This window comes from Amblyomma americanum, chromosome 1 (genome assembly GCF_052857255.1).
Source record: "Amblyomma americanum isolate KBUSLIRL-KWMA chromosome 1, ASM5285725v1, whole genome shotgun sequence".
Classification (NCBI taxonomy): domain Eukaryota; kingdom Metazoa; phylum Arthropoda; class Arachnida; order Ixodida; family Ixodidae; genus Amblyomma; species Amblyomma americanum.
This window is the reverse complement of record NC_135497.1, coordinates 259,986,718-260,010,864: the sequence shown is the minus strand read 5'-3', so window position 1 is coordinate 260,010,864 and position 24,147 is coordinate 259,986,718. Positions and strand designations below refer to the sequence as shown.

Sequence of the window (24,147 nt, the reverse complement as noted above, 5' to 3'; positions counted from 1 at the left end):
ATTCGGGGAGACACTCGGCGAATAGGATGCCTTCTGGGGATATGGCCGGATTTATAAACACATTGATCATGACGTTTTAAAAAGAAAGCTTCGAAATGACCATACTTTCCCACACCCTTCTTTAAAGCACTTGCCAACTGTTAACAAACAGCCGCTTCCATGGGTACTCTGTGAAACGAGAAAAATATTTCTAAAAGTTTTGCTTACAAGTGTTCCAATGGCCTGGGCTCCCGGTCCGTAGCCCCAGCCGGCAGTCACCCCCACGCTCACATAACACGGTATTTTAAAAATACATCGCCTTCGAAATGACGCTTTGTACTTCCTGAATCCGTCCTAGGATGAATTTGGTTGTTCTTCATGAAGAGACAGTATTACAGGTGCACTGCAAAATCAGAAAACTGCTTTGAAAAATTTTGTTTCCATGTATTCCTATGGGCGCTAAGACTACTTTTCACTTCCATGTCTTTCCCCAGTCATTCTCGAAGGGGATAGCAGAATAGTGCGATATATAATTCAGTATAGAAAAATGGCAATAGATAAGCCTATCTAGCCTTACTGCACTGCAACCGTGCTAGTTCCATTACTGCAAGACTATTATTACAAAAGATTTTCAACAGGGATATTCTGGGCGTTTGATATAGCTAAGAATTTGAAACATCCAGGTTCAATGCATACAGGCTCCACTGTACTACCGGCCTTAGTACAGTCATAGAGAGAAGTTTGCGGGATGTGGATTTCTGAAAATAAATTTACTGCGGCGTGGTCAGGCACAGCAGGTCAATGAAATGCACAGAAACACGAGGAGAAATGCGTGCTCCATCATCTGCTCAAAGAATACCATTTGACTGGCTAGCGAGGCAACAGGATTAAATTTTTTTCTGCGAATCTGCAACCCGCCAACTTTTGTTCGACTGTAGATGGATGCTGCGTTTGTGCTTGCATGCTTGTTTGCTGATGGTGGTATTTTGGATTTAATGCTCAAAAAGGGTGCATGGGGTATGAGAGATACCATACTGGAGGGTTTCTGCTTCCCAAGCAGGTGCACGGTGTTGAGAGTTAACACAATTTTGGAAATTAAAGCTACTCTGAATAAAATAAGTAACTATAAAATTATATAGATTATATAGAGCATCTGTGTGTGTGCAAATGACCGTTAAGTTGGCTAACAAGCATTCTAGGCACTCGCAAGAAGCAATATCTTGAAGTGAATGGCTAACTTTCGGCCCAACAGAACTAAAAACAGTAAAAGCAGAACAAACCAAGTCAGCTGCATCCGCTTGACAACTTCTGGTCCATTATTGCACACAGAGCATGTAAAGTAGTAAAAGCTGTCGCCATATAGCAATGGGGTTTCAAGGCCCTGGATGCAAGCTGAAACATAAAGGTGTGGTTATAGTAATTTCTGTTATCTGCCACCTTCCTAGTACTTCATCGAGTCAGAAATTAGGTCACCATGTACACAAAGAATAAACAAACGGAGGCTACACGATAAACATTCAAGGCGAAAAGACCGCAACATGAGGCCTGGGTCACGCATGAAGTATGGAAAACATAAGTGTAGTTTTTGTAGGTAGCCAAAATATGCTTCTTTATCACAACACTTGCAGACCACATATGCACAGATGCATCAAAATAGAGAAGGCACATCCTGATAAATACCAGAACTGTTTCTGGTCATATATAGTTTAATAAATAGCCCTATAGTGCATGGAAAGTGTCAGCCTGTCGGGCAAGTGCAATGAAAGAACTGAAGGGCTCAGTTCACGTCTAAGGTGACCAGAAGAGTGTTTAAATGGACCAAAGAGTAAAAATCTATTGAGCACACTGTGCACAAGGTACAGCCTTTTTCAAAAACATACAGCCAAAAGGGGTTTGCTTCAAAGATGTGTAGTGGGGGCTCTCTAGAATACCTAGAAATCCAAACTTTGGAGTAGTGAAGACACCAGTTCCTCTCACCTAGGAGAGGCTTAGAACACTGAAGACATAAAATGAGTCACACCACATGGCACAGAAGCAAACCTGGATGCCTTGTATTTTTGACAAAGGTTGCACATCACGTGGAAACATATTTGAACCAATCAAGCAACCTAAAGCTTTTCGTATACTTGAAGTGCAGCCAAACACCCAGTGGGTCAAATGCTCTGCCCTCATAGCCTCACAAGAACCTAACACAAGGGTGGGACAGCTAAGCTACGCTTTGGAGCGAGCAAAAAAAAAATGCATTGTGGAGCAACTACAGAGCATGAACACAGTAAACATTTGTTAAAGCGTATTTGCTTGTCTCAAAATACTGGTGTGGTGAAAAGCTTTTATGTCATACAATAAACTGTGTGCTGTGTTCGTCACCGTGCTTATCTTCAAAGGAACTGTGCCAAATTTTGGATATAAGGAAATCTGGCCAGCGAGAACCTGAAAATAGTATTATCAGCTAGCGGCTGTTCACGCAGTCCATAGGTCACGCTGCATGCCGTAAAAACTCCCATATAATATGAAGTTTTTTTTTTTTTCAATCTTAGCATGTCAAATTTCCACCTCATATTTCATGCTGATCCCAACAATTTTCGGCCAAAATCCACAGTTCTGGTTTTGTTATTATCGAGCGCCATCACCCTCACTCCTCCAGCGAGAGCAGACGCTGTCTAGCAGTGGTGCAGGTAGGTCGGTGGTTTCGATTTCAACGCCATTTCACTATGCTGACCTGACCTCGCGACGCCCAGGACGATCGCACCTCGCATGGTATTGGGACTGCAAAAGAAGCACTCGGCTGCTTTTAAAGGGAAAGTAATCGCAGCTGCCGAAAGCATCGGTACCACATCAAGTGCTGCTACATGGTCTGAATGAGGTAGGAAGAGCCTGCAGTTACTGCCGCCAGACACAAGCCTCTCCAGCCATGCTGTGCAGTTGGATTGCGGATGCTTGGGCCAGCACTCCGAAGGAGCTTGCTGGTTGATTTCAAGAAATGCGGGATGTCGAATGTACTCGATGGTATCGAAGACATGCTTCTATGGAAAGATATCTCTGGCAAGGGCCCCCTCGGAAGACAGCAAACCCGTCGATGATGATCACTAAAGCACCAACTACACACACTTCCAAAGTGTACACACCAGCGCACATGCCAGAACTGGTCTGTGCATGCTCACGGCACAGGAGGCAAGTAGACGCGATTGTGGCACCCCTGGACTTGACGCTCGCGCTACATGCGTTGTATCCGGCACGGCGGCGTACACAAATAATCAAAGGGCGTCCAGCTTCCACGACTTCCAGAACATCTTCGAGCTGACTGCCTTTCCTTAGTCGCATTATATGCGGATGAAAACTTTTTCTTCCGTTCCTGCTATCCTCAAATCACACGTCATGTATTACATGCGGATCAGTATTATACGCGGGCTTTTACCGTATTTACCATACGAACCAACTTCTGTGCTCAAACGCCGCAAAGTATGCCTCTTGCCACCACTCAGTTCCACTCAATACTTCAAGTCGCCGACATGAGACACATATGCTTCCAGAAAGCTGTGAAGCTAGATGAGGACAGTGTTTCAAACAGCATGGATGGCTGGGCATACAGAGAGGAGACATGTAGAATGGAGCGAGTGCTTTCGACCCATGACTCAGCGTTGTTCTTTCAGGGTAAGAACCTTTGTGTGGGAAAACATTACATTTTCGGTTGCAATTGAATAGATAATTTTTAATTAAATAATTTCTAACGCAGGTAACTTAGACTAAAAAAGAAATGCTTTTTGCAAAACACAGCCATGGAAAAGGAAAGATGTGTTGCGCACAAACTTTATTTTACTTGTTGATAATTTACGCTTGTAAGGCCTACTGGGCATGGGAAGTGGGGAGAAATCAAGAGTAGTAGCCATAAACTTGAATACAATTTTTAGGAAATCATTACTTTGTTCAGTAAAAAAGTCAAACATGATAATTCGATTTAACATGACAGCTCAGGGAATGCTGTCATGAAGCATGCTAAGCTGTTTTGCACTGAATCATGAAGCACACTGCAGACAAAATGCAAAAAGACGGTTCGGGAAACAAAGAGCAGAAACTTGGGCTACGATATGTGCGGGACAGTCTCTCCACGCTTCCTTGCGCTGCCTGAAGGCAGAGCGCTGGCTGTGGAATGCCTTCCAAACGGCTGTTCAGGATGGGACGTAAATCGCACAGCCCACACATATCAATTTCTCCGCACTTCAAGCTACGTGAAGGGCTAAAATGCTGTCGCAAAAGAGTTTTAGATTCTAATAGATAAAAACTGTTTGAGATAAAAGCATTCACCCCTAACTGGCTGCAGGTTCAGGCACATGTGTGCCGTGCCGCAGCTTTGCTATTTCGCTATCCTTCCAAGACCTCTTTTTGTAAATGCGACATTTCTAATGATAGTGATCGCAAATGATAAAAGCACTAGTGCTTGTTAACCCTATTTGCAGACACGTTGATCATCACTCATCGACTGCATTGTGTACTCACACTATGGCATGCAGTGTGGTGTTGCACCTTGTTTTCCAACCCGAGAGTGCACAGCGACCTAGTCAGCCAAACCAGTTCTCAACAGCCGTCAATAGATTAGTTAATTGCAAGGCTTAATATGTTGAGCATGCAACAATTTTGTTTAGTGCTTGTAGTCGATTTTACAAAGAAAGTGCAAGTTAACTGATGTAACAAGTGCGAGATGCAGTAGTCAGTGTTGTTTGGAAACCTTGCGATAAAATGATGCCTTAGCATCAGTTCTCACCTTCATGAAACCACTGCCGGCAGAGCCGACACTGAAGCATCTTCATATTCCACCTGGAAAACCAAATCACAAATTTAGCACAGACAGAAGTACCAGTTTTCGACTTCATCAAAAAAAAAAAAGGAAGAATAGCGACAGCCAAAACCATTAAAGAGGAGAAGTGGGTCTTGAAATACAAAAAATGGCACATTCGGGATCATTACACTCAAGTTCCTGCCTAAAAAGTTTCAAGGTGTAAAGTAAATTCGACCTGGCACTACTAAAATATCTACTTATTTCGCATCTACGAAGCCCCGAAATAGCGATTTCGGAGCAAAATGCGGCAGGACTTTGCGCCTGTCGCTTCCCATGACCACATCCCCAATTGCCGTCATCTTGGTTTTGTTTGAAAGCTGGGCCCCTTTCCCACTACCTGGTATTACTCACTACTGTGAAATATTTTTTAAACGTCCGCATTCCACTGTTTTTCGAGGCCTCTACAACGACCTCCGAATGACTGGCGCGCGCACTTCAAATGCGATTTTCTCAGCTTTGTGTTTTTTGCTCACAAGAGTAGCCTTACGGTAGTTTTAGTATGTGTTTATGGTACAATTTCAATTAATCTTATACCGTTGACTTCAGAAAGAACTGAACTGTGGAGCTATGCTGTTTCTTTGGCTGAGTCAAACACCTCAAATTTTGTGAACCATAATATCACCAAACTATACTTCAAAATTATGGTGCTTGGACAAAATTTAACATTTTTATGTGGTGATGTACTTCAACAACAATATAATTAGCATAGCTCCACATGGCAGGTCTTTGGCTACAGCCCCAATCCAATCGAAACCAAAAAAAATGTAGAAAAAGTTCCTTAACAACCCATTTCATTTCATTTATTGAAGCCTTAAGGGCCTGTGGGCATTACATAAAGCAGGGGCAAGAACAGTGTGTAACATCATACCGATACCCGTTCAACAATAATAATAACAAAAACAAAAAGCAAAGGAATGAAACAAAGCAAAAAATCATAAGAGAAGAGAGTAGTACAGGGTCGGATTATTTGGTAAGGTGAAAAACATCATGTAAAACACAGAATAAGTGCAAAAAATTGCTCAATCTGTGCATGAAGCAATATTATCAGGCAGGGCATTCCAAAGAATGAAACATACATCGCTGATGTGCAGCCTTTCACGACAGCTATTGGATGACTGTGGTTTAGGCGGCGGGATATTCTTAATGGGGTCTATAGCAGAGAGTGTCTGTTAATAGGGTGGTAGAGAAAGGAATGAAGGAGGCACGGGAGTGATACAATGCGACATGATTGAAGACTTTGGAGGGAAAGGGCTCGTTTTAATGCAGTGACACTAGTATCACGTGGGTACTCAGACATGATAAACAGCGCAGCTCGGTTTTGAACAGCTTCTAATTCATTGGTGAGGTATGCTTGTGGGTACGTACAAGGGAGTACCCAAAAGAAACCAATCTAATTTTCTGGTGGTTTATAGTGACAACTGTTTTGTGTGAGTGTCGTTTTCGCAGTGGCCAGTTTCGCGAACAGCGTGCGGCGGTGATACTCTGCTTTTGCCTTGGAAAAAGTGAACAGGAACTCTTGAAATGTTAAAAACGACGTACAAGGATACAAGGACGACGCAATGGCAAAAACTCGGGTGTTCCTGAATCAAATCTTTAATCAAAGCAACAATCAAGCCAGTGGAAAACTTCAAATAGCCTCGCCAAAAGAAAGCTCGTAAGATAAAATCAAACCTCAAACCAATGCTGATTTGTTTCTTCGATGTGAGAGGAGTCGTCCATTCAGAGTTTGTTCAACAGGGTCAGACGGTTAACCAAGCTTTGTACTTGGAAGTTTTCAAGAGATTGCGCAATAGTGCGCGGTGGAAGTGGCCTGATTTGTGGCACTCGGGTGATTGGTTTTTCCATCGGGACAGCCCCAGCTCACACAGCCCTGTCTGTACGACAATTCTTGACACAAAATGGTATGACCGCCTGTTCCTGACCCCACCCCCATACTCACCTGACCTTGACCCATGCGAAATTTTTTTTGTTTCCTAGAGTGAAAAGAAGACACATGAAAGGAAAGCGCTTTGCTGATGTTGCTGAGATGGAGTAAAGCTATCAAGCATCACAAAAGATGAATTTAAACAATGTTTTAAAAATGGAATGAAAGATTAGACAAGTGTACTAGTGCAAGTGGAGAGTACTTTGAAGGGGATTGAAGGTCTGTGCTTAAAATATGAGCAAATAAGTTCTTTTGGGTATCCCCTCACATGTCTGATAAGCCAGTAGTCTGATTTCAGGTGGTCCTGATTTTAAATCTCATTGTGGATTACCAAGAGTGCTGTTAAAAAAGGTTTGCTTACAAGAGGACATGAGTTGGCATTTGCTTAGGTTAAGCAGCATGTGCCATCTTTTCACACTGTGATGCAATTGTGTGTACATCAGTTTGTAGCTTAATAATGGTGTCTTCAGGGGCATGGATGATGTTGTAAATGATGCAGTCATCCACGAAAAGTCGAAGTTTGGTTTTTGTGTTAGTTGGGAGATCATTTATGTAGATTAATAACAGCGGTGATAATCCTGCACCCTGAGGGACACCTGATGTGACGTCAGTATGGGTTGAGCAGCAACAGTTAGCGAATGTAAATTGCAAGCACCCTTTCAGAAAGTATTCGAGCCAGATGAATAATGCTTGCGGGATTCCAAGTAAGGCAAGTTTGGCTAGCAGACAATTATGCGGAACACAATTTAAAGCCTTAGAAAAATAAGAGAATTACGGCATCAATTTGTAAGTGATTCTCCACGTACTGAAGGATGTCGAGAGTGAATTTGGCAAGCTGCGTTATGCACGATAGTAGCTTTCACAAGCTATATTGGTGCGGGTAGTAGTCAAGTGATTCAAGGTAATTAAATTTGATGCTGCACGTGCTCAAGGAGTTTCGACAGGATGTTGGTGAGTGAAATGGGTCGATAACTGTTTGCTTTTGACCGGTATCCTGATTTGTAAATAGGTATTATTTTTGCTTTTTCCAATAGTGAGAGACTTTGCCATTACTGAGGGACTGCGAGAGCAATAGGTACAGTATTTTACTTGACATTTCGATAGTATTCATTAACACTTTGTAGCTAATTTGGTCACATCCAGCTGATGACAACAGTTTGAGGAACTAAAGAGGAATCTGAACTAGTCTTTTTACTGCGGCAGCTCGATCTACACGTTCTGGGCATTCTTAGAAACTTCGAATTATTGTCCTGTATGGCCGATTGCCCTAGTTAAATCGGATTAAATGTCCCGGCTCCTGCCTTTCTTTTTGAACTCAACGTGGTGGGTAGGCAGAGTCAACCAACGCATGGAGTGCCTTTAGCCAGTCCAGTGGCGACTTCGCTTTCGCTTTTTTTTTTTTTTTTTTTTTGGCTTCTGTGAATAAAGTTTCAGCCACAGACTAGGCCCACAGAAATAAAAATACACGTGGACTCTTTGATTTACGTATCACTCCGCCGACGGCCGAGCGGCAAGCCGCCACGGGACTGGCTGACTTGTTGGTTGACTCCTCCTACCTAGCGCGTTGAGTTCAAAAAAAAAAAAAAAAAAAGCGGGAGCCGGGACGTTTAATCCGATTTAATTAGGGCAACTGGCCGCACAGGACAATAATTCAAATTTTTTAAGGATGACCGGAACGTGTAAAAAGACGAGTTCAGATTCCTCTTTAGTGCACCTATAACTAAGTTGACTATTCCATCAGCATTAATTTCTATTTCTGGCATTGAGGTCACTGGAAAGCCAGGCATGGAAGGGATAACAGCGTTAGTGGTTGAAAACACTGATGAAAAATACTTCAGAGCCGTCACGCATTTTTCTAGAGAAAACGAAGCAGCACGAAAAAACAGGGACGAAAAAGACACACATACGACAGGACGAATGCTGCACTTCCAACGGCACCTAGCAAGGTCGACGTCGTGGGTGAAGTTCGGACGAAGTTCGCGGAATCCTTGAGAAAGGTCCAAAATTCTGCTTTGAGCCGAACGCTGGAAAGCCTGAACTACTGGCTATGGTGCGGCATATAGCCGGAAGAACCAAGGAGCGAGACAAAGACAAAGCCATTTCTGATGGAGCTCAATCCGTGGCAAACAACGTGAGTCGAACTTCAAAGCGCGTTCCTCAACAGAAAAAGGTTGTCAGCTACCTAAAACGACACCGCTTAATAATAGTACAGTCCGACAAAGAGGGTGGTTTTGTTGTGCTTCCCAAAGGAACGTATGAAGAAAAAGCTATTCAAGCAATCGAGAAAAATTTCAAGAAGACCAAATTTAAGAGAATACAGAAGGCTACAGCGCTCAAGGTGCTCCAATGTATAGTGTCTGGGCCTGGTACTGTCTCTTTACCGAAGTTAGTACTATGTTTAGTTCCTGCAGTGTAATAAGCCGATTGTAGTATTCATGTGTGCATGTTCTGAAGGGAAGTTTTTTTTACAATTGTTTTATGTTATGCCTTTGGAGTGTGTGTGTGTGTAGTTGGATGAGCTTGAAACTGTGGAAAAATTCTCACCCAATATTTTGCCCTGCCTGCTCTTCTAATGTTGTTTTGAGTGCAGGGTGTTGTTAGCACTGGAAATGTGAAAAAAGTAAAATTCCCTGTGAATTTCCGCACCTGTTCCCACATTTTCTTTGATGATATTGAGCTGTTTACCGTGTACTGTTGCCATGACGCCCTTTCAGCGTTACGTCTAATGTATCGTGCTTTGGCTCTAGCCCTTTTGAAGGTGAGCAAGTTTCCTGCAGTGGGATATCTGCGAAGGCTGCCCCAAGCCTTGTTTTGCTGCTTTTTAGCCAATTTGCATTCATCTGACCATCAAACTTTGTGTTTTTCATGCAATTTCAGACGTTTGTGGGAGAGCCTCTATTGCTGCAGACATTAGGCATGTTACAAATTTTTCATTTATTTCTTCTATGTATAGTAAGGATTTCGGCATGTTCATTTTCCAGTGTGGCCTTCATTCTGAAAAGTGCACAATCGGCGAGGTGAATTTTTCATCGCCGTGCCCTCGTGGGGATGATGAATGCAGCTGATGTTAGCTTTAAAACTGCAGGTAAATGGTCACTTCCCCGAGGGTCGTCTAAAACATCCCAAATAAGATCATGAAAAATCGATGAAGATGTAATTGCTAAATTGAGGCAGGTCATCTTTCCAGAGCTAGCCTAACATCACAGGCTGCTAGCCTAACATCACAGAGGGCTGGCAGGTGCTAGGAGAATAACCATGGACTAAGCGGATTAACCTCGAGGTCGACACCAATGGCTACATGGCCTTGCTTGAAGGGCATCTGCAACTTCGTTCTTGAGTTCTATCCATCAACACTCATGGATCCAGTCAACAGCAACAGTATTGCGGTGGCAGCAACTGTGCATTAGGTACAAACAATATGAAAGGGAACACTTAGCTTACATTCAAGAAGCAAACATATAATTACTGCGGGTGTGCGAATATTCGAAATTTCGAATACGAATTTAATATGTTTGAAATTCGATCCATATTCGTATTCGAGAATTTCCGAATATTCGAAAATTCCCGAACACTCACCAGCGATTGCATACTGCACAGACTTTCATAAATTCGACTGTAGCAAAAGTCCAGCATCTCGGCAAATTAGCCAAAGATTGAGTTAAAAATTCTAGGAAAACAATACAGAGGTCCCATTCCCTTCCTTCTCCGTCGTTTATCAGGCGGACCGATCGCATTCTGACGCCGCTAGGCTTAACCTTGTGCAAAATTCCGCAAGTGGGCTTTCCCACATATCACATGTGCTGCGAAGAAGACGGCCGATGGCCCGCTTCGAACAATCGCAATGCAAAATCGCACTTTTTTTTTTTATCCTTCCATAATACGTTACATAGTTAATGCCCACATCCGAAGAATGGGTCCTGTCACCTTCGTAATTCTCCGAGCGTGACCTCCGCCGTCCCGTTTGGTAAACTACACTGTGCGGGAAAGTCTACTTGCGGAATTTCGCGGGAGCTTCCTGAAGGGGCGCGTCGAGTTGTCACAATAGGGCAAGCAATCCTGTAAAAATCCCGCCTATTACACGGTGCATTGCAATCTGCGCACCTCTTAAGTGGGCGTAACGGCAGGCGTGACAACGATCGGAAGGCCCCTGTCGCTAGGTCAAAATATAGCCTGGTCACATAATTTCGGTTTCCGAGTTTTGCCACTGCCCCGTAGCAACTGCAACTGTCGGCCCGCGAATTCGCCGGTAGCCCAATCCCAGCTCCGCGCGGCTTTCAGGCGCCGACTGGCGCGTCGCAGGTGCTTTCTTTTCCCCTTTTAGAAACCGACTTGCCGTTCCGGCGCCACTGTGTATTCACCGGCCCCTAGCTTGCATTTGTCTAGTTCTTCCAGCACTCCAAAATGGTTTTGGTTTATGGCGTTTTAACATCCCAAATCGACTAAGGCTATGAGGGACGCCGTGGTGAAGGGCTCCGGAAATTTCGACCACTTGGGGTTCTTTAACGTGCACTGACATCGCACAGTACACGGGTCTCTAGAATTTTGCCTCCAACGAAATTCGACCGCCGCGGCCGGGATTGAACCCGCGTCTTTCGGGTCAGCAGCCGGGCACCATGACCACTGAGCCACCGCGGCGGCTCCTCCAAAATGTGTGGCTCGTCATGGGCTTGCAGGTGTTAACACAATGGAGCCGCCTCATAAGGCCTTACTGCACTTCGCATTTTCGGCAGGTTTTTTCTTTTTCAGAGGGGCGTGGGGAATTTTATACACAGAGGCCTTCGGCTGGACTGGGCCTTTCTTCCCGTCCCTTGAACTCCAAATGAATAAGATTTTACTAGTCATGTTATTCTTTGTTGCCAGTTTATGGATTTTGTTTTGCATGACCTCATTTTTGATACTGTTATGCTGTCTAATCAAGTAGTATACATTTCTGTGCAGATCGTTTTTTTTATATGGTACTGAGGCAGTCTAGTTCTTTTTATTTTAGTTGCAAAGACCATACACTATTTGAAAAAAAATAATAAGGGAAACAACATTTGCTTGTTTATCATTTTCTGACTTTTTTTTTGGTACTGAACAGATATTCGATATTCGAAGTCATTTTTTCTTCATATTTGTATTAGAAAATTTTAATATTCACAGACCACTAATTTTTACTTTTGCAATGAAGTTGTATAAGCATCAAAGAAATCGTGCCTACATAAAAACCACTCAGAAAAACCGAAAATATGTTTCTAGCTCATACTTGAGGCGCAGCCATTGACTGCACGTTAAGGAGGTGCTCTCATCTATTTTGCTTTGACATGTATATGACGACACATTTTCTTCATTATTACACAAAAAAAAATTCCACACTGACACTTAAGTACATTATGTGCTGGCAATGCGATAGCATGAGAAGCTGATGCATTTGTCAGAAGTGATGTCACTTCCCGTCTTGTGGCATCACTTCTCGTCTGGTGGAGTCCCTTCTCGTCTGATGGAGTCACTTCTCGTCTGGTGGGGTCATTTCTCATCTGGTGGAGTCATTTCTCCTCTGGTGGAGTCACACTTCTCGTCAGCCAATCAGCGAATTTGGCTTCTGACGACACATTTTTTTTTTTTCCTATAAGACTTCTGATGCTATTGCAATAATTAATAAAAATACTGCCTACTAGTAGCACACATGTACTGACTATGTGCCACTGATTGAACTAATCAAATGTGATTACACCTTCTGCAAAGAAACAGTCAGTAGCACACTGTACTGGGTTTGCATATGTATATCTACTCGGCCATCTTTGTTTAGACTGGCTGCTAGCAATGGCATAAAGAAAACGAAAGCAAGAATGGCAGTAAAAGGTTTACAAGGGTTTAACGTCCCAAAGCGACTCAGGCTATGAGAGACACTGCAGTGAAGGCCTCCAGAAGTTTCGACCACCTGGGGTTCTTTACTGTGCACTGACATCGTACAGTACACGGGCCTCTAGCATTTCACCTCCATCGAAATGCGACCACCGCGGCCGGGATTAAACCTGCGTCTTTTGTGTCAGCAGCCGAGTGCCATAACCACTGAGCCATTGTGGCGGCCAGCAGTAAAAAGAAAAAAATGCGCACACCGCAAGATTAATAAAACACACAACCGTGTTGTTCCTAGCACAGAGCGTTTACTCACTGAACCATTGCCATATATGTATTAATTGGCATAAAAGAATGCAAAACATATAAGGAGGTTCTTTTAAAGGTGTTTCTGTCGCTACCCAGTTTAAAGCATGGTGTATGACATCTCTGAAAAGTGTCAGCAACTCTCAGAACTTCGAGACTTGCTTTCCAACTGCAATTTAGGTTGTAAGCTCCGTGGCAAGCGTAGGTGTAAGTATACACCCTTCAAAAGATTTAGCTGTATGGTGAAAAGAGCACAGGAAGAACTGTCAAAAAAGTATTAGTTTTCACACACAGATGTAGTTTGTGAAAGAAGAGTTGCACTACAGTGAAAGCTCGTTAATTCAAACCTTATTAATTTGAGTTTTTGGATAATTTGAACCGTACAACTTGGTCCGTCCAACCTCCATAGGAGTCTATAGCTCGTTAATTTTAACAGGGATGAGTGGCACCACCAATAATTCAAGCTATGTGCTGCCCCACCTGGGCAGCCTGGGCACGTGGTGAACCAAGCAACGCTCCCGCGAGGCTACTCTACATCTCTGGAGGCGGTGTGGAGAGGGTAAAATGGTGCAAAAACTGAGAGACCAGATAAACGAGGAGGGAGAACTCTCTCTGCGGCGGCATGGTGACGGCAACTAGCTGCATGACCTCAGAGATTTGTATAAGGCTGTTGCTTACAATCAATTATCTTGAAGGCTTCTATAGCTTGCTGCGTAAGCTTTTGTTGTTGAGCAATGGACAATGCTACCAGTAGCAAGATGCAGAAAATCAGACGCACCGCAGCGTCTGTGGCACTCAGAATCAGAAACCACTCGGTTGTGCACGAAACCACGACATGCGTGAAACGAACGAATTGGAACTTTTGCTGATGTATGCAGCACGTCTGTCTCAGTTTTCCGCTGCCCACTGTGTCACGTTCCGTGCGATTGGTTGCAGCCATAGCGGTCAACCTGCACAGTGCGCCACGGCGTGGTGATTTAGAAATGACGTCTGTTTGCGGTAAATGTCGCACCAAAATGCTTCAAGAGAAAATTGAAACCATGCGTGAAGTCAAAGCCAGTGCGTTATCAAAACAGGATGCTGCAGAGAAGCACGCTCATTGGTTTGGCAGCTTGCAACTTGCACACAAGTTTAAATGTGCTGAACGCTGCCAGCCTCTTTAGTTTTGAAGGTGATCAAGAGACCTGATAAGTTCAGGCTCTGGAACAGAAGGTGCTTGCCAATGCCTTTGTGAGAAAAAAAGCAAAAGGTAATAAATTAATATTTTAGAACACTAAAATAGGGTAATCTCAGTATGCGACTGCTTCCCGATTGCAATGCACCGCATATTCTGTTCACTTTCGTTAGTTGGAACTTCAGTTAATTCGAACTGCCTTGTCGTCCCAATGAGATGCAATAGCGTTAGCTCTTGGGCCAGTTGGTGCATGTTAAACTTGAAAAAACGGAGTGCCAGCGAAAACACGACCTTTTGTGTACCACCTTTTTCTTGTGTTAAGTCCTTGTGTTTTCGCTGGTCCCCATTAAATTCGAATTAATGAGCTTTTACTGTACAGAATTCCGCAAAATTGTGTAATGCATTTATGTTGTACTTATATTAGCTCAGTATGGGTGGTATCTTATTAAATGTATACATTAGTCAAGTGGTTGGTTGTCATGTGCATTTTTCTAACTCAGAAGAGGGTTTTTAAACAATATCCCAAGTGTGTTGCAAACAACATAACTTCCACTGTGTTTCCCCATTATTGCTGTTGTCACCGTCGTAGATTTCAGCAGTGACACTGCTGGTAAATGTAGAGCAGGAACAAGACCTTTGTTGCAAGACAATCAGCTATTTTGACAGAAGTCGTGATAGCTTATACAAAAGGACACATTTCTGGTTGAAAGAGTCCTGTGTTCACGTAGTATGTCAGCAGCACACTGTAGCCGGTGCTGCATGCAAGCAGCAGACATCAGTTCTCTAACATCACACAGTGCATTCCCATATGGCGGAAGCTGTCAGTAGAAGGAGCTTCATGGTCTCAATATCAGCCGCTGGTTTTAGAATAAGCAGCGTATTCACAGTGCTCAAGCATTAGATATAGAATAATAGGCTCTAGCATTATTTACTGGAATACAAAACTGCTACATTTTGAACAACCATTTCATGGCTCTTTCCCCCTTTAAGGCACTATTTATCATATTGAATCAAAACATATATTTAAACAGTATACAGGCCTTCACAAATAACATTTGCTTTCCAACGAAACGCACCAACGAGCAATTTTATACATGTTCAAAATTTCTTACAAACTGTCATATTAGATGAAACTGCAATATTAAAATGCCAACGTTTGTGAAATTCTCTAGGGATCATAGGGAACATGGGATCATTTTCTTAGAATATGCATAAGTCGAAATTGAGGGAAAAAATTTACATTAGTATGATATAATCTGTCTGCAAAAAAATGGTGGAGGAAGTCCTACCAAGCTCACTGTTTGGAGAAATATTTGCTGCGCTTGTGAGCTGGCACAAAATAAGCACCCTATTTGCAAAATGAAGGATGCTGAGCACACTGAGAAAAAGCGCCGAGCTTGCAAAGCACACAATTGTGTACAAAGTGCCTTCAAGGGTTAAGCAAGTCAACGCGGCGGCTTTCATTTTAAACAAAAACTCTAGAGGCCCAAGTACTATACGTGTCAGTGCACGTAAAAGAACCCCAGGTGGTAGAAATTTTTGGAGCCCTTCGCTACGGCGTCTTTCATAGCCTGAGTCGCTTTGGGACGTTAAACCCCCATAAACCAAATCATAAAACAACCGGAAATGTAGTACTATCACCCAGAAAAAAAAGAAATAGCTGCTGGACTGCCAGCAACACCGGGACTAAAATCCAGTATCTCCTGTATACAAGCCAGACACTCTGGCTTTAAACCCATTGCTATGGATGCATGACTGACTAAAAAAGCTGGCCACATATGCAACATTAGCAGATGCTCAAGAGTAAATTAAGCTAAAACTGCATGTTTGTAAAAGGCATGCCATCTGTTTACAGCCACATTTCTTCATGTACCACAAAGCAAGACTGAAAAAACAAAAAACAAAACTCACTCGCCCGGACCTCCGCAGTAACAATAGCAGTTCTTGGTGTTCACTTTGTGCTGATCATCCCACTGCAGTGACTTCATCTGAAAATCAAACAAGAGATGTTTAGACATAAGGTGCACTGATGAGAGCTTTCGAGAGGAAGCTAGCAAGTCCAGCTTGAGGTATCAGACACTAGATAGACAGCCCTTCCACACCAAAGAATGCAGTTAACAAAAACAGCTTATAGAGCTGATCACTCATTGCACCCGGGTGATTCTAGGAGAGATCAAACTGTCTAAGTATTACCAATTTTTAATTTTCTTGATTATTTTATATATTATGTATACATTATTCAGTAAGCCAACAGTCAATTTCGTTTTGCGAAAATGCTAATATCTGAGGAGAAAAAATTACAAACGACGCCATGGCAAAAGCAGCGTTTTCAAGCACAGCTCAATTTCGCAAATTTGCAAAGACGTAAGAATCGAGATATGAAAGCCATGACGGATATATTTATCGTGCTAAATGTACAGGTGAGAAAGAATATGTCAGGCTTATTTGGGCCATTTTGAGGAAGTTGTCGCTTACTGGAAAAAATTTCGAAAACTACGCAAGTCTCAAACAAAGCAATTTTCAAACTTTTTTTTTTCTCCACAAATATAAAGCACATCTCCTTCAAATTTGCACAATAGATAAGCATCGAAGTGCTAAAAGAGTGTACAGGCTTTCATTTTTATATAATATAGGGAAGTGCAAGAAGTATTGTCGTAAATCTTGCATTTTTGAATATAGTAGTGTTTTTCAAAAATCAAAGGAAAAAAAAGCATCTTCAATTTTTCTTAAAACTCCTGAAAAAAGTCTCTATTAGGAGGCAAAAAAGAATACGAAAAAAAAAGTTGCATTATTTTGTTTCCAAAAATGTTATCCAAGCTCAAACGTGCAGCTTTTTGAGCATCGGCTGGAGCGCCTAATGAGGGGCCGGGAGTAGCAAACATGCCCTCCGCTGCTTTAAATTTTCCCCAAATCCCAAGAATGAGACCTTTTCCATCAAGAGAGAACATACCTAATTACTTTTTGTGGAAAAACACCGATCTGTGACATAAGCAGAATTCTATGGCGCCGCTATACCGAAGTGCTGGAAAAAAGTGGGAGGGCGGCCGCGGTAAACAAAAGCTCTCAATGTAATTTTCTGACTCCACAGTGCACCTATAAGTTTGTATTTTATTAAAGAAAAAAAAAGCCGACTACATCGTAGGAAGGAACATGGAAGTATAAAATGTCATTTCAAAGCCAATGTTTTTTTTAAAAATAAAAACATCACAATATGCGCTTGACACAGACATTTTAAAAATCGACATTCTGTACTATAGGCTTTTATCGTCTTCTATTTATGAAGGACTACCTTATTTACTCATTTTGGAGTTTCTGTGATAGGCAAAAGCTTAAAGAAAGTTGTACATAACTTGAGGGTACGCCTACTCCAGCATAGCTATAACCAATCCAGCATATACCAGCACAACCAATCAAAATAAATGGACTGCTGCTAAAAAATAAACCAAAATGTTTCTTTAAAATGAAACGTGAATTTAGTAGGATACAACTTAAAAAAACAGCAGTTGTTAACACGGCCACGATCTGCGGCGTACTGTATTACTATGCTAGCCAGTCACAAAAGTAAACACAATCAGCTGTTTGATGTTTGACTTTATTGAACGAACCAGGTATCAAAATTCTAGAGCTTGTAACTTTTTCCTCGTGATTAGCTTCTTGTTTAGATGACGAGAGAAGTTTTAAAAACGGACTACTTTTTTGTCGTGGAGGAATTCTGTGCGCTGGTCCTAAATGTGGGCGGAGCTTCACTGCATACTAAAGTTGTATCCGAATATAGGAAAATAAACTAGCCACAGTATGCCTGGAGTGGAATGACAAAGTGAGGGCCTGGGGACACACACAGTTTCATAGATGCACTGTGCAGTAAGGAAATTACATGAAAACTTTCCTGTACATGTGTTCCTATGGGCCGCACTCCCAGTTGTTCCCTGCACTCAGCGATAATGGTGCTACCGAATCCTGCTTGCGTCACAGACTGCGGTTTGTCCACAAAAAGTAATTAGGTATGCTCTCTCTTGATGGAAAAGGTCTCAGTCTTGGCATTTGGGGAGAATTTAGAGCAGTGGAAGGAAGGAATGTTTGCTGCTTCAACCCCCTCATTTGGGCGCTCCTGCCGATGCTCAAGAAGTTACAAGTTTGAGCTTGGATAACATTGTTGAAAACAAAATAATGCAACATGTTCTTGTGTAACCATACTGTATTTACATTTAAACCATGATGTAATGAACCTCCATCTAGCAAATTCCTCGATATTACAAACTTTCTCAATTCCCCAAAGCCGCCTCCATTGAGGTGTTTGTATTTGCGAACTCTATGTAACGAAGGTGTTATGGCGGTCGACCTTGATATAACGAACTCGCCACACCAACTGTCTATTAACTAGATCTGTGTTACTTGAAGTTTGGTCAAACTATGCAAACGCTCTTGAGATAAAACATGAACCACTGTGAGAGGAACATCGAAAATCACAAAAAGCTAACACTGTTGACGCAACGCGCTGTGTTCCAGTGCCATTGGCGCCTCCCCACGGCAAACGTAGTAATCTCCACAGCTTTCACTTTTGTAGCGTCACATTTAGCGACACTGCAACAGACATGTCCAAAAGTGCACGACACAACATGACACAGCAAAGAATGCATAGGAGCAGTGCCCGCGCATCACTACTGCTCGGTTGCACATAAGACGTGCGGCAGGGTGGAGAGTGCCAGAAACATGAGGCTTTCCAAGAGAAACAGCAGCCTAGCAGACCAAGACTTTCTTTCTTTTCTTTTTTCCCCAAGCAATGAGCACGCGGAAAGAGGCGGGTGCTTCCGACTCCCCCTCCTCCCCCACTCTTCCTCGCCCCAAGCGTAGCAGTGCACCGCTTTCGTCATGCTATCTGCGGCACAGATGGTGGCAGCTGATGCCGCACTCACATTATCAACACAATCGCGAAATCTCTCTCCATGCTTATGACTCCGAATAAGGGGGGGTTTACTATGAACATTTGCTAGGCCATTTCATCTACATTTATTTTTCATTTTGGCTTCCTTTCTGCACAGTCCTTTCCGAGTTTTCACATGCAATCTAGATGTAACGAAAACCTGCACATTATGAAAAAATGTGGACTTTTCTCGATTTCGTTATAACCAGGTTTAACTGTATATCAATGCACAGCAAGTTTCTTTCCTGCAAATTAGATTTTTGAGAGCGCATCTTGCATTATGTTCGGAACCAAGATACACACAAAGTACAAAGGAAAAACAGTGGAAGAATGGCCGGAAGCAAAAAAGAGAAAAAAAGGAGCAGGATTGTTAAGGGCAAAAATGCATGGTAGTGGCAACGCAGGAGCACAAAGCAACAACACAGCAGTATTCTTTCTTTTGCACTTCCTAATTCATAGAGCCACAATTTGTACAAACTTTTCATGCCAAACTTACGGCACACTACAGAGATTTAAGTGCATAGGAAAGTCACCACAGTTCTTACTATCCTAACAACATAAAACTGACTGCCGAGGATTAGGTCAGATATATAGCTTTAATTTATTATGCACCAACACGATAATGAGAACAGCACTTAAAAAGAAATTGAAGTATTATCCTATAATTCCATACACAAGGTTCACGATGCATAGTGACCCTTACTAAGAGAAGAAAACTTCAATATACTTTGTACATTTTGTCAATATGAATAGTCAAAATACCAATAAATACATGAAGGGTTAACTAGAAACATCCTATTTGTTGTATTTGAAAGCACGAATGTTTGCATACTCTAACATTCGTGAGTAACTGCTGCACGCAATAGACCAGAATGCGACACTCTCGCTCTGGGACCGGTTCGCGTGTACTCTCAAACCCAGGTGTCAGGCGCCATCTTTCGCCGGGCTGCCAAAACTCTACAAAGTGCCTTTGCAGCATGCACTACAAGCAGGCTTTGTAGCCTCTGTGAGTGCTTAGCCATGTCCCTGCCATCCTCCTGCAAGTACAAGAAGTCATCTGGGAACCACTGCGTTGTCTGCTGTATGCAGTAACAGCTAGAGGAAAAGAAGCAGCTGGGTTGTGGAGTGCTGTGTGCAATGTGCTTGGCATGTATAACCACTCCGCTGTGAAGTGTTAAGCCTGTATCGTTTCCCATCAGGCATATGGATTGCTACGCTGCATAGAATGAATTACAAGGCAAGTATGAAAGCACGAGTAAGTACTATATTTGAAACAGTCGGCAATATGTTTAGCCTTCAGCGACCATGTTATGGGAACACACAAGTATGTTCGGAGAATTCAGGATGGGGTGACAGTGTGTGCATCGCTGCATGATGGCATGAATAACGTCTCCTTTGTGGATTTGGAAGCCTGTTTCCTTGTTGCGAGCTGCTCTGCCACTCTCCTCCCTGTGAAGGTTGCGTGCGCCGCAGCAGTGCCCCACTGTTCGTGTGGTGCTGGCTGGTTGGGGCTTTTTGGGTCACGCAAAGCTCGAACCCGTAGTGGTTGTGGCCTGTACCCACTGTAGTAACCACGACACCAATCAAATGAAACCCTGTGCCAATGCTGCTGCTCGGCTGCACAAGACAGACAAGTGCAGCCCTCAGCTACAGTGTTGGTTTTCTGTGCTTCCACTTTCGCGGTATCGATCTATGTGGTCTTGCTGCAACGGAGCGGTGGCTTGCAGAATGGGCGATAGAAGCCAATGAATTTGGTCGAGTGGGGTGATCCGGCATGAGCCTATTTTGGCCGTTGGAACCGCCTCGTTTGCATTTGTCGTTCGAGTGCTAGACAAGCGGGTAATGCTTTGTCACGGTTCTTTTAATGATTTATACCCCCGGCTTCGTAACATCACTGCTATGCACGTTCATAATTCGTGGCTCGCAACAAGCGGCAGTCTCAAAGCATTTGAGACAGTGGCTTGACAAAACTGTATCAGACCTGCTATCTGGCCGCCGCGGAGGCTTAGTGGTTATGGCGCTCAGCTGCTGACCCAAAAGATGCAGGTTCGATCCCGGATGCGGCGGTCGAATTTTGATGGAGGCGAAATTCTAGAGGCCCGTGTACTGTGAAATGTCAGTGCATGTTAAAGAACCCCAGGTGGTCGAAATTTCCCGAGCCCTTCACTTTGGCGTCGCAATAGCCTGAGTCGCTTTGGGACGTTAAACCTCCATAAACCAAACCAAACCAGACTTGCTTCCTGTACAGGTATTGCCACATTATCGCGTAAAGGACAGACATGCAGATTAACAGTTTGTAGCAATGCTTGCTACATTATTAAACCCTGCCACACCGTTTTGCGAACTTTACATGGCAAAGCAAGCGGTCGTCAAAATAGCTTTACTCAAACCTCAATTGCATACTGCAGTCACGCACGCACCTGTGGCGTGTGTGCAACAGCAGGCGTGACAAATATGGACAGCCCATTTCCAAGAACTGTCTAACTATGCAGTTTCAGTTTTGCTTTTCCAAGCTTCGTGTGGCAGCCCTCAGCCATGGGGACCATCAGCCACACATCAGCCAGCCAAGTGAACCCAGCTGAGCGCTTTTTCAGATCCTGATTGGAGATGCCGCGCATTTCCCTCACTTCCATCTGTGGGGTTGTTCCATTCTTCCATTGTGCCAAAACTGCGCTCTTTATGTGCCGTTCGCTGTTTTTTTTTTTTTTTTACAAATGAAGCACGATTGCGCATCCGATCCAGGTGGCCACGGGTGAAGCCTTTTTGAGGGGGCTCCATTACCGCGTCACACATTGAAGGATGCAGGGGAGGCCCTTACCATTTTGAAGCAGTTTTGCTTTGACGCTCCTGGCAATGCGCACGCAATAAGGCGCTGATCGAAATTTGAAAAATAGTCATTATCGCGTTGTTCTCATCTCAAAAGCAGACAACCATTGCCCAATCTTTCATCAAATAAATTTGTCGTGACGCAAGCAGTTCTGGTCAGTTTATTTGGGGATCATTCAATAATTTGAACATTTTTTCCGGTCCCTTGAAATCTAATTAACAAGCTTTTACTGTATTTACAAAAATTACCTGTGAAGTGCATTACATAGATGCCTCGCAAAAAATAAAGTAGGGTTAATATTAGCCCAATACATGATTGTACAGTGCACTACTCTTTATTCAGGACTAAAAACTTTAAGCTGTAGTTAGAGTGGCAACGGAAATAATATCTACGCGAATTTAACTGCAGCAAAGGCAAATTACATTCAAAGTCACAAAGCTCAAGCACAGCCAATTTAAACGTGGTTAAAACCTCTGCTACTTTACAACAGTGCCACTGCTGCATAATCAACATGACAGCCTTCCAATACACATGACCGCTAGGGCTGCTTGAGCACTTTTGAAATTAAAAGAGCAAAATGTTGCTGGTACCTCATGCTCGCCAAGGACATAATGGCACAAACGCCGAGGCTGAATTTCCCTGCCTGCAAATGAGTACTGCAAAAATTCCCTGTCTTTTCCCCGAGTTCTCCAGAACCACCCAACTGCCTGACATTTCCCAGATTCCCAGGTTTTCCTGGTTGGTCGGCACCCTGTAGAAGTGCATGAAAACAAAGGTGCACGTAGTTAGGCTTTTTTCTCTTTTCAGGAATTTGCAAATATCAAAACTTTGGTTGCAAATATAACACGAATAATAACAATTGGCTGTGCAAAGATAACAAAAATAAAGCACTATAGACACCCAAATTTATTGCATGTTTTCTTCTTTCACATGATGGCTTAGACATCAAAATACATGGGTCACCATGTGGTATTCACCTACGACTGCTGAATAATTTGTAAATGAATTTTTACACGTCACAGCGGCTGTGATGTGTTGTTGAACTTTAGGTCACATGAGGTATGGAAAAACTGCAATATAAGCACTGATACGTAGTTTTAACTCACTACAGCACTTAAAAACACTCTGAAAGAGGCTCTATAAAGTTGCGGTATGCCTGTGATGTTAAAGGGGCTGTGAAGGGGGTTCTAATAAAGTTGCGGCATGCCTGGGATATTGAAGCACGCTGCTTCACGAATAGTGTCCAGCAAGAATTTTTTAAATGCGCTTTGTAGAAGCTAAGTTATCTGTAGTTACAATTTGAATTTCGGCGTCTTCGCGCCTTTCCCTCTCCTCTCGTCACTTTTTGCACGCTGGAAGATAGGCGCTCCTTCGCCGACCCCCCTCTGGAAGCGGAGCTTCCCGACCCGCCGGAGCTAAGCGGCTTATTGGCCGCGGCCACGGTAGCTACCTGACGTCTGGAAGTATCTAACCAGTGGCCACCCCTAACCTTGTCTACACAGATGCAGGGGACGGAGGAGGGCGCGAGCTTGAAAAAGTCGCCGAGAAGGGGTCGCCAACTTTGACACGTGATTGTGGGCCGTCTGATGCGTGTAGAAGAGTATTATTTGGCTCTGGTTTTCATGAAAACACAGTGCAGTGATTAAGTGAGTTAATGTGCTCTCATCGGAAGGCGTTTCAGAGCCCCTTTAAAGGATGCTGCTTCACGAATATCCTCCAGCAAAAATTTATTTTTGATGCGCTTTGTAGAAGCTGAGTTATCTGTACTTAAAATTGAATTTCAGCGACTTCGCACGTTTCTCTTTCATCACTTTTTGCATGCTGAAAGGTCAGCATTCTTCTTCGCAGGACCCTACACCGAGGGCAGAGCTTTTGACCCGCCGGAGCCGTGTCGCTTTTTGGCCGCAGTCATGGTAGCTGCTTGACGTGTGAAAGAATCTAACCAATAGCCGTCTCTGAACTGGTATACACAGGAGCAGTGCGACGGAGAGAGCTGCGTGCATGAAAAAGTCCCCGGAAAGGGCTCGCCAACTTTCACGTGTGATTGTGGGCTCCCTGCTGCATGTGGAAGTGTATTATGTATCTCAGGTGTTCACAACAACACAACGCAGTTTTTGTTTGCTCGCTAATGCAATTGCTGCCTTGTCAGAGCAGCCCACAGTCAGGAATTTTGACGGCATAGAAAAGTCAGGGGTGATTAAAGCTTCCCGACGTTTCTTCCTTCATTGCTAGGATTGAAAGTTGGCACTGGTGGAAACCCCTCCCCCGCACCCTCATCCTTGCTCTTCTATTAACCTCCTATTAAGGTGTATCCAGACGACGGATCACGGGCCTGTTTTGGCCC

The 24,147-nt window shown here is 43.4% G+C and overlaps 1 protein-coding gene across 1 annotated transcript in view; it reads right to left on the bottom strand.

Moving 5' to 3' along the window:
* Positions 1–24,147, bottom strand: part of Pcl (polycomb protein Pcl) — a 101,377-nt gene that overhangs the window by 32,445 nt on the left and 44,785 nt on the right. The window contains exons 10-12 of the mRNA XM_077649113.1: positions 15,967–16,043; positions 4,739–4,791; positions 1,260–1,371 (exon numbers count right to left, since the gene is read on the bottom strand). Of these exons, the coding sequence (XP_077505239.1) occupies positions 1,260–1,371; positions 4,739–4,791; positions 15,967–16,043 (242 nt within the window). The remainder of the gene's footprint in view (positions 1–1,259; positions 1,372–4,738; positions 4,792–15,966; positions 16,044–24,147) is intronic.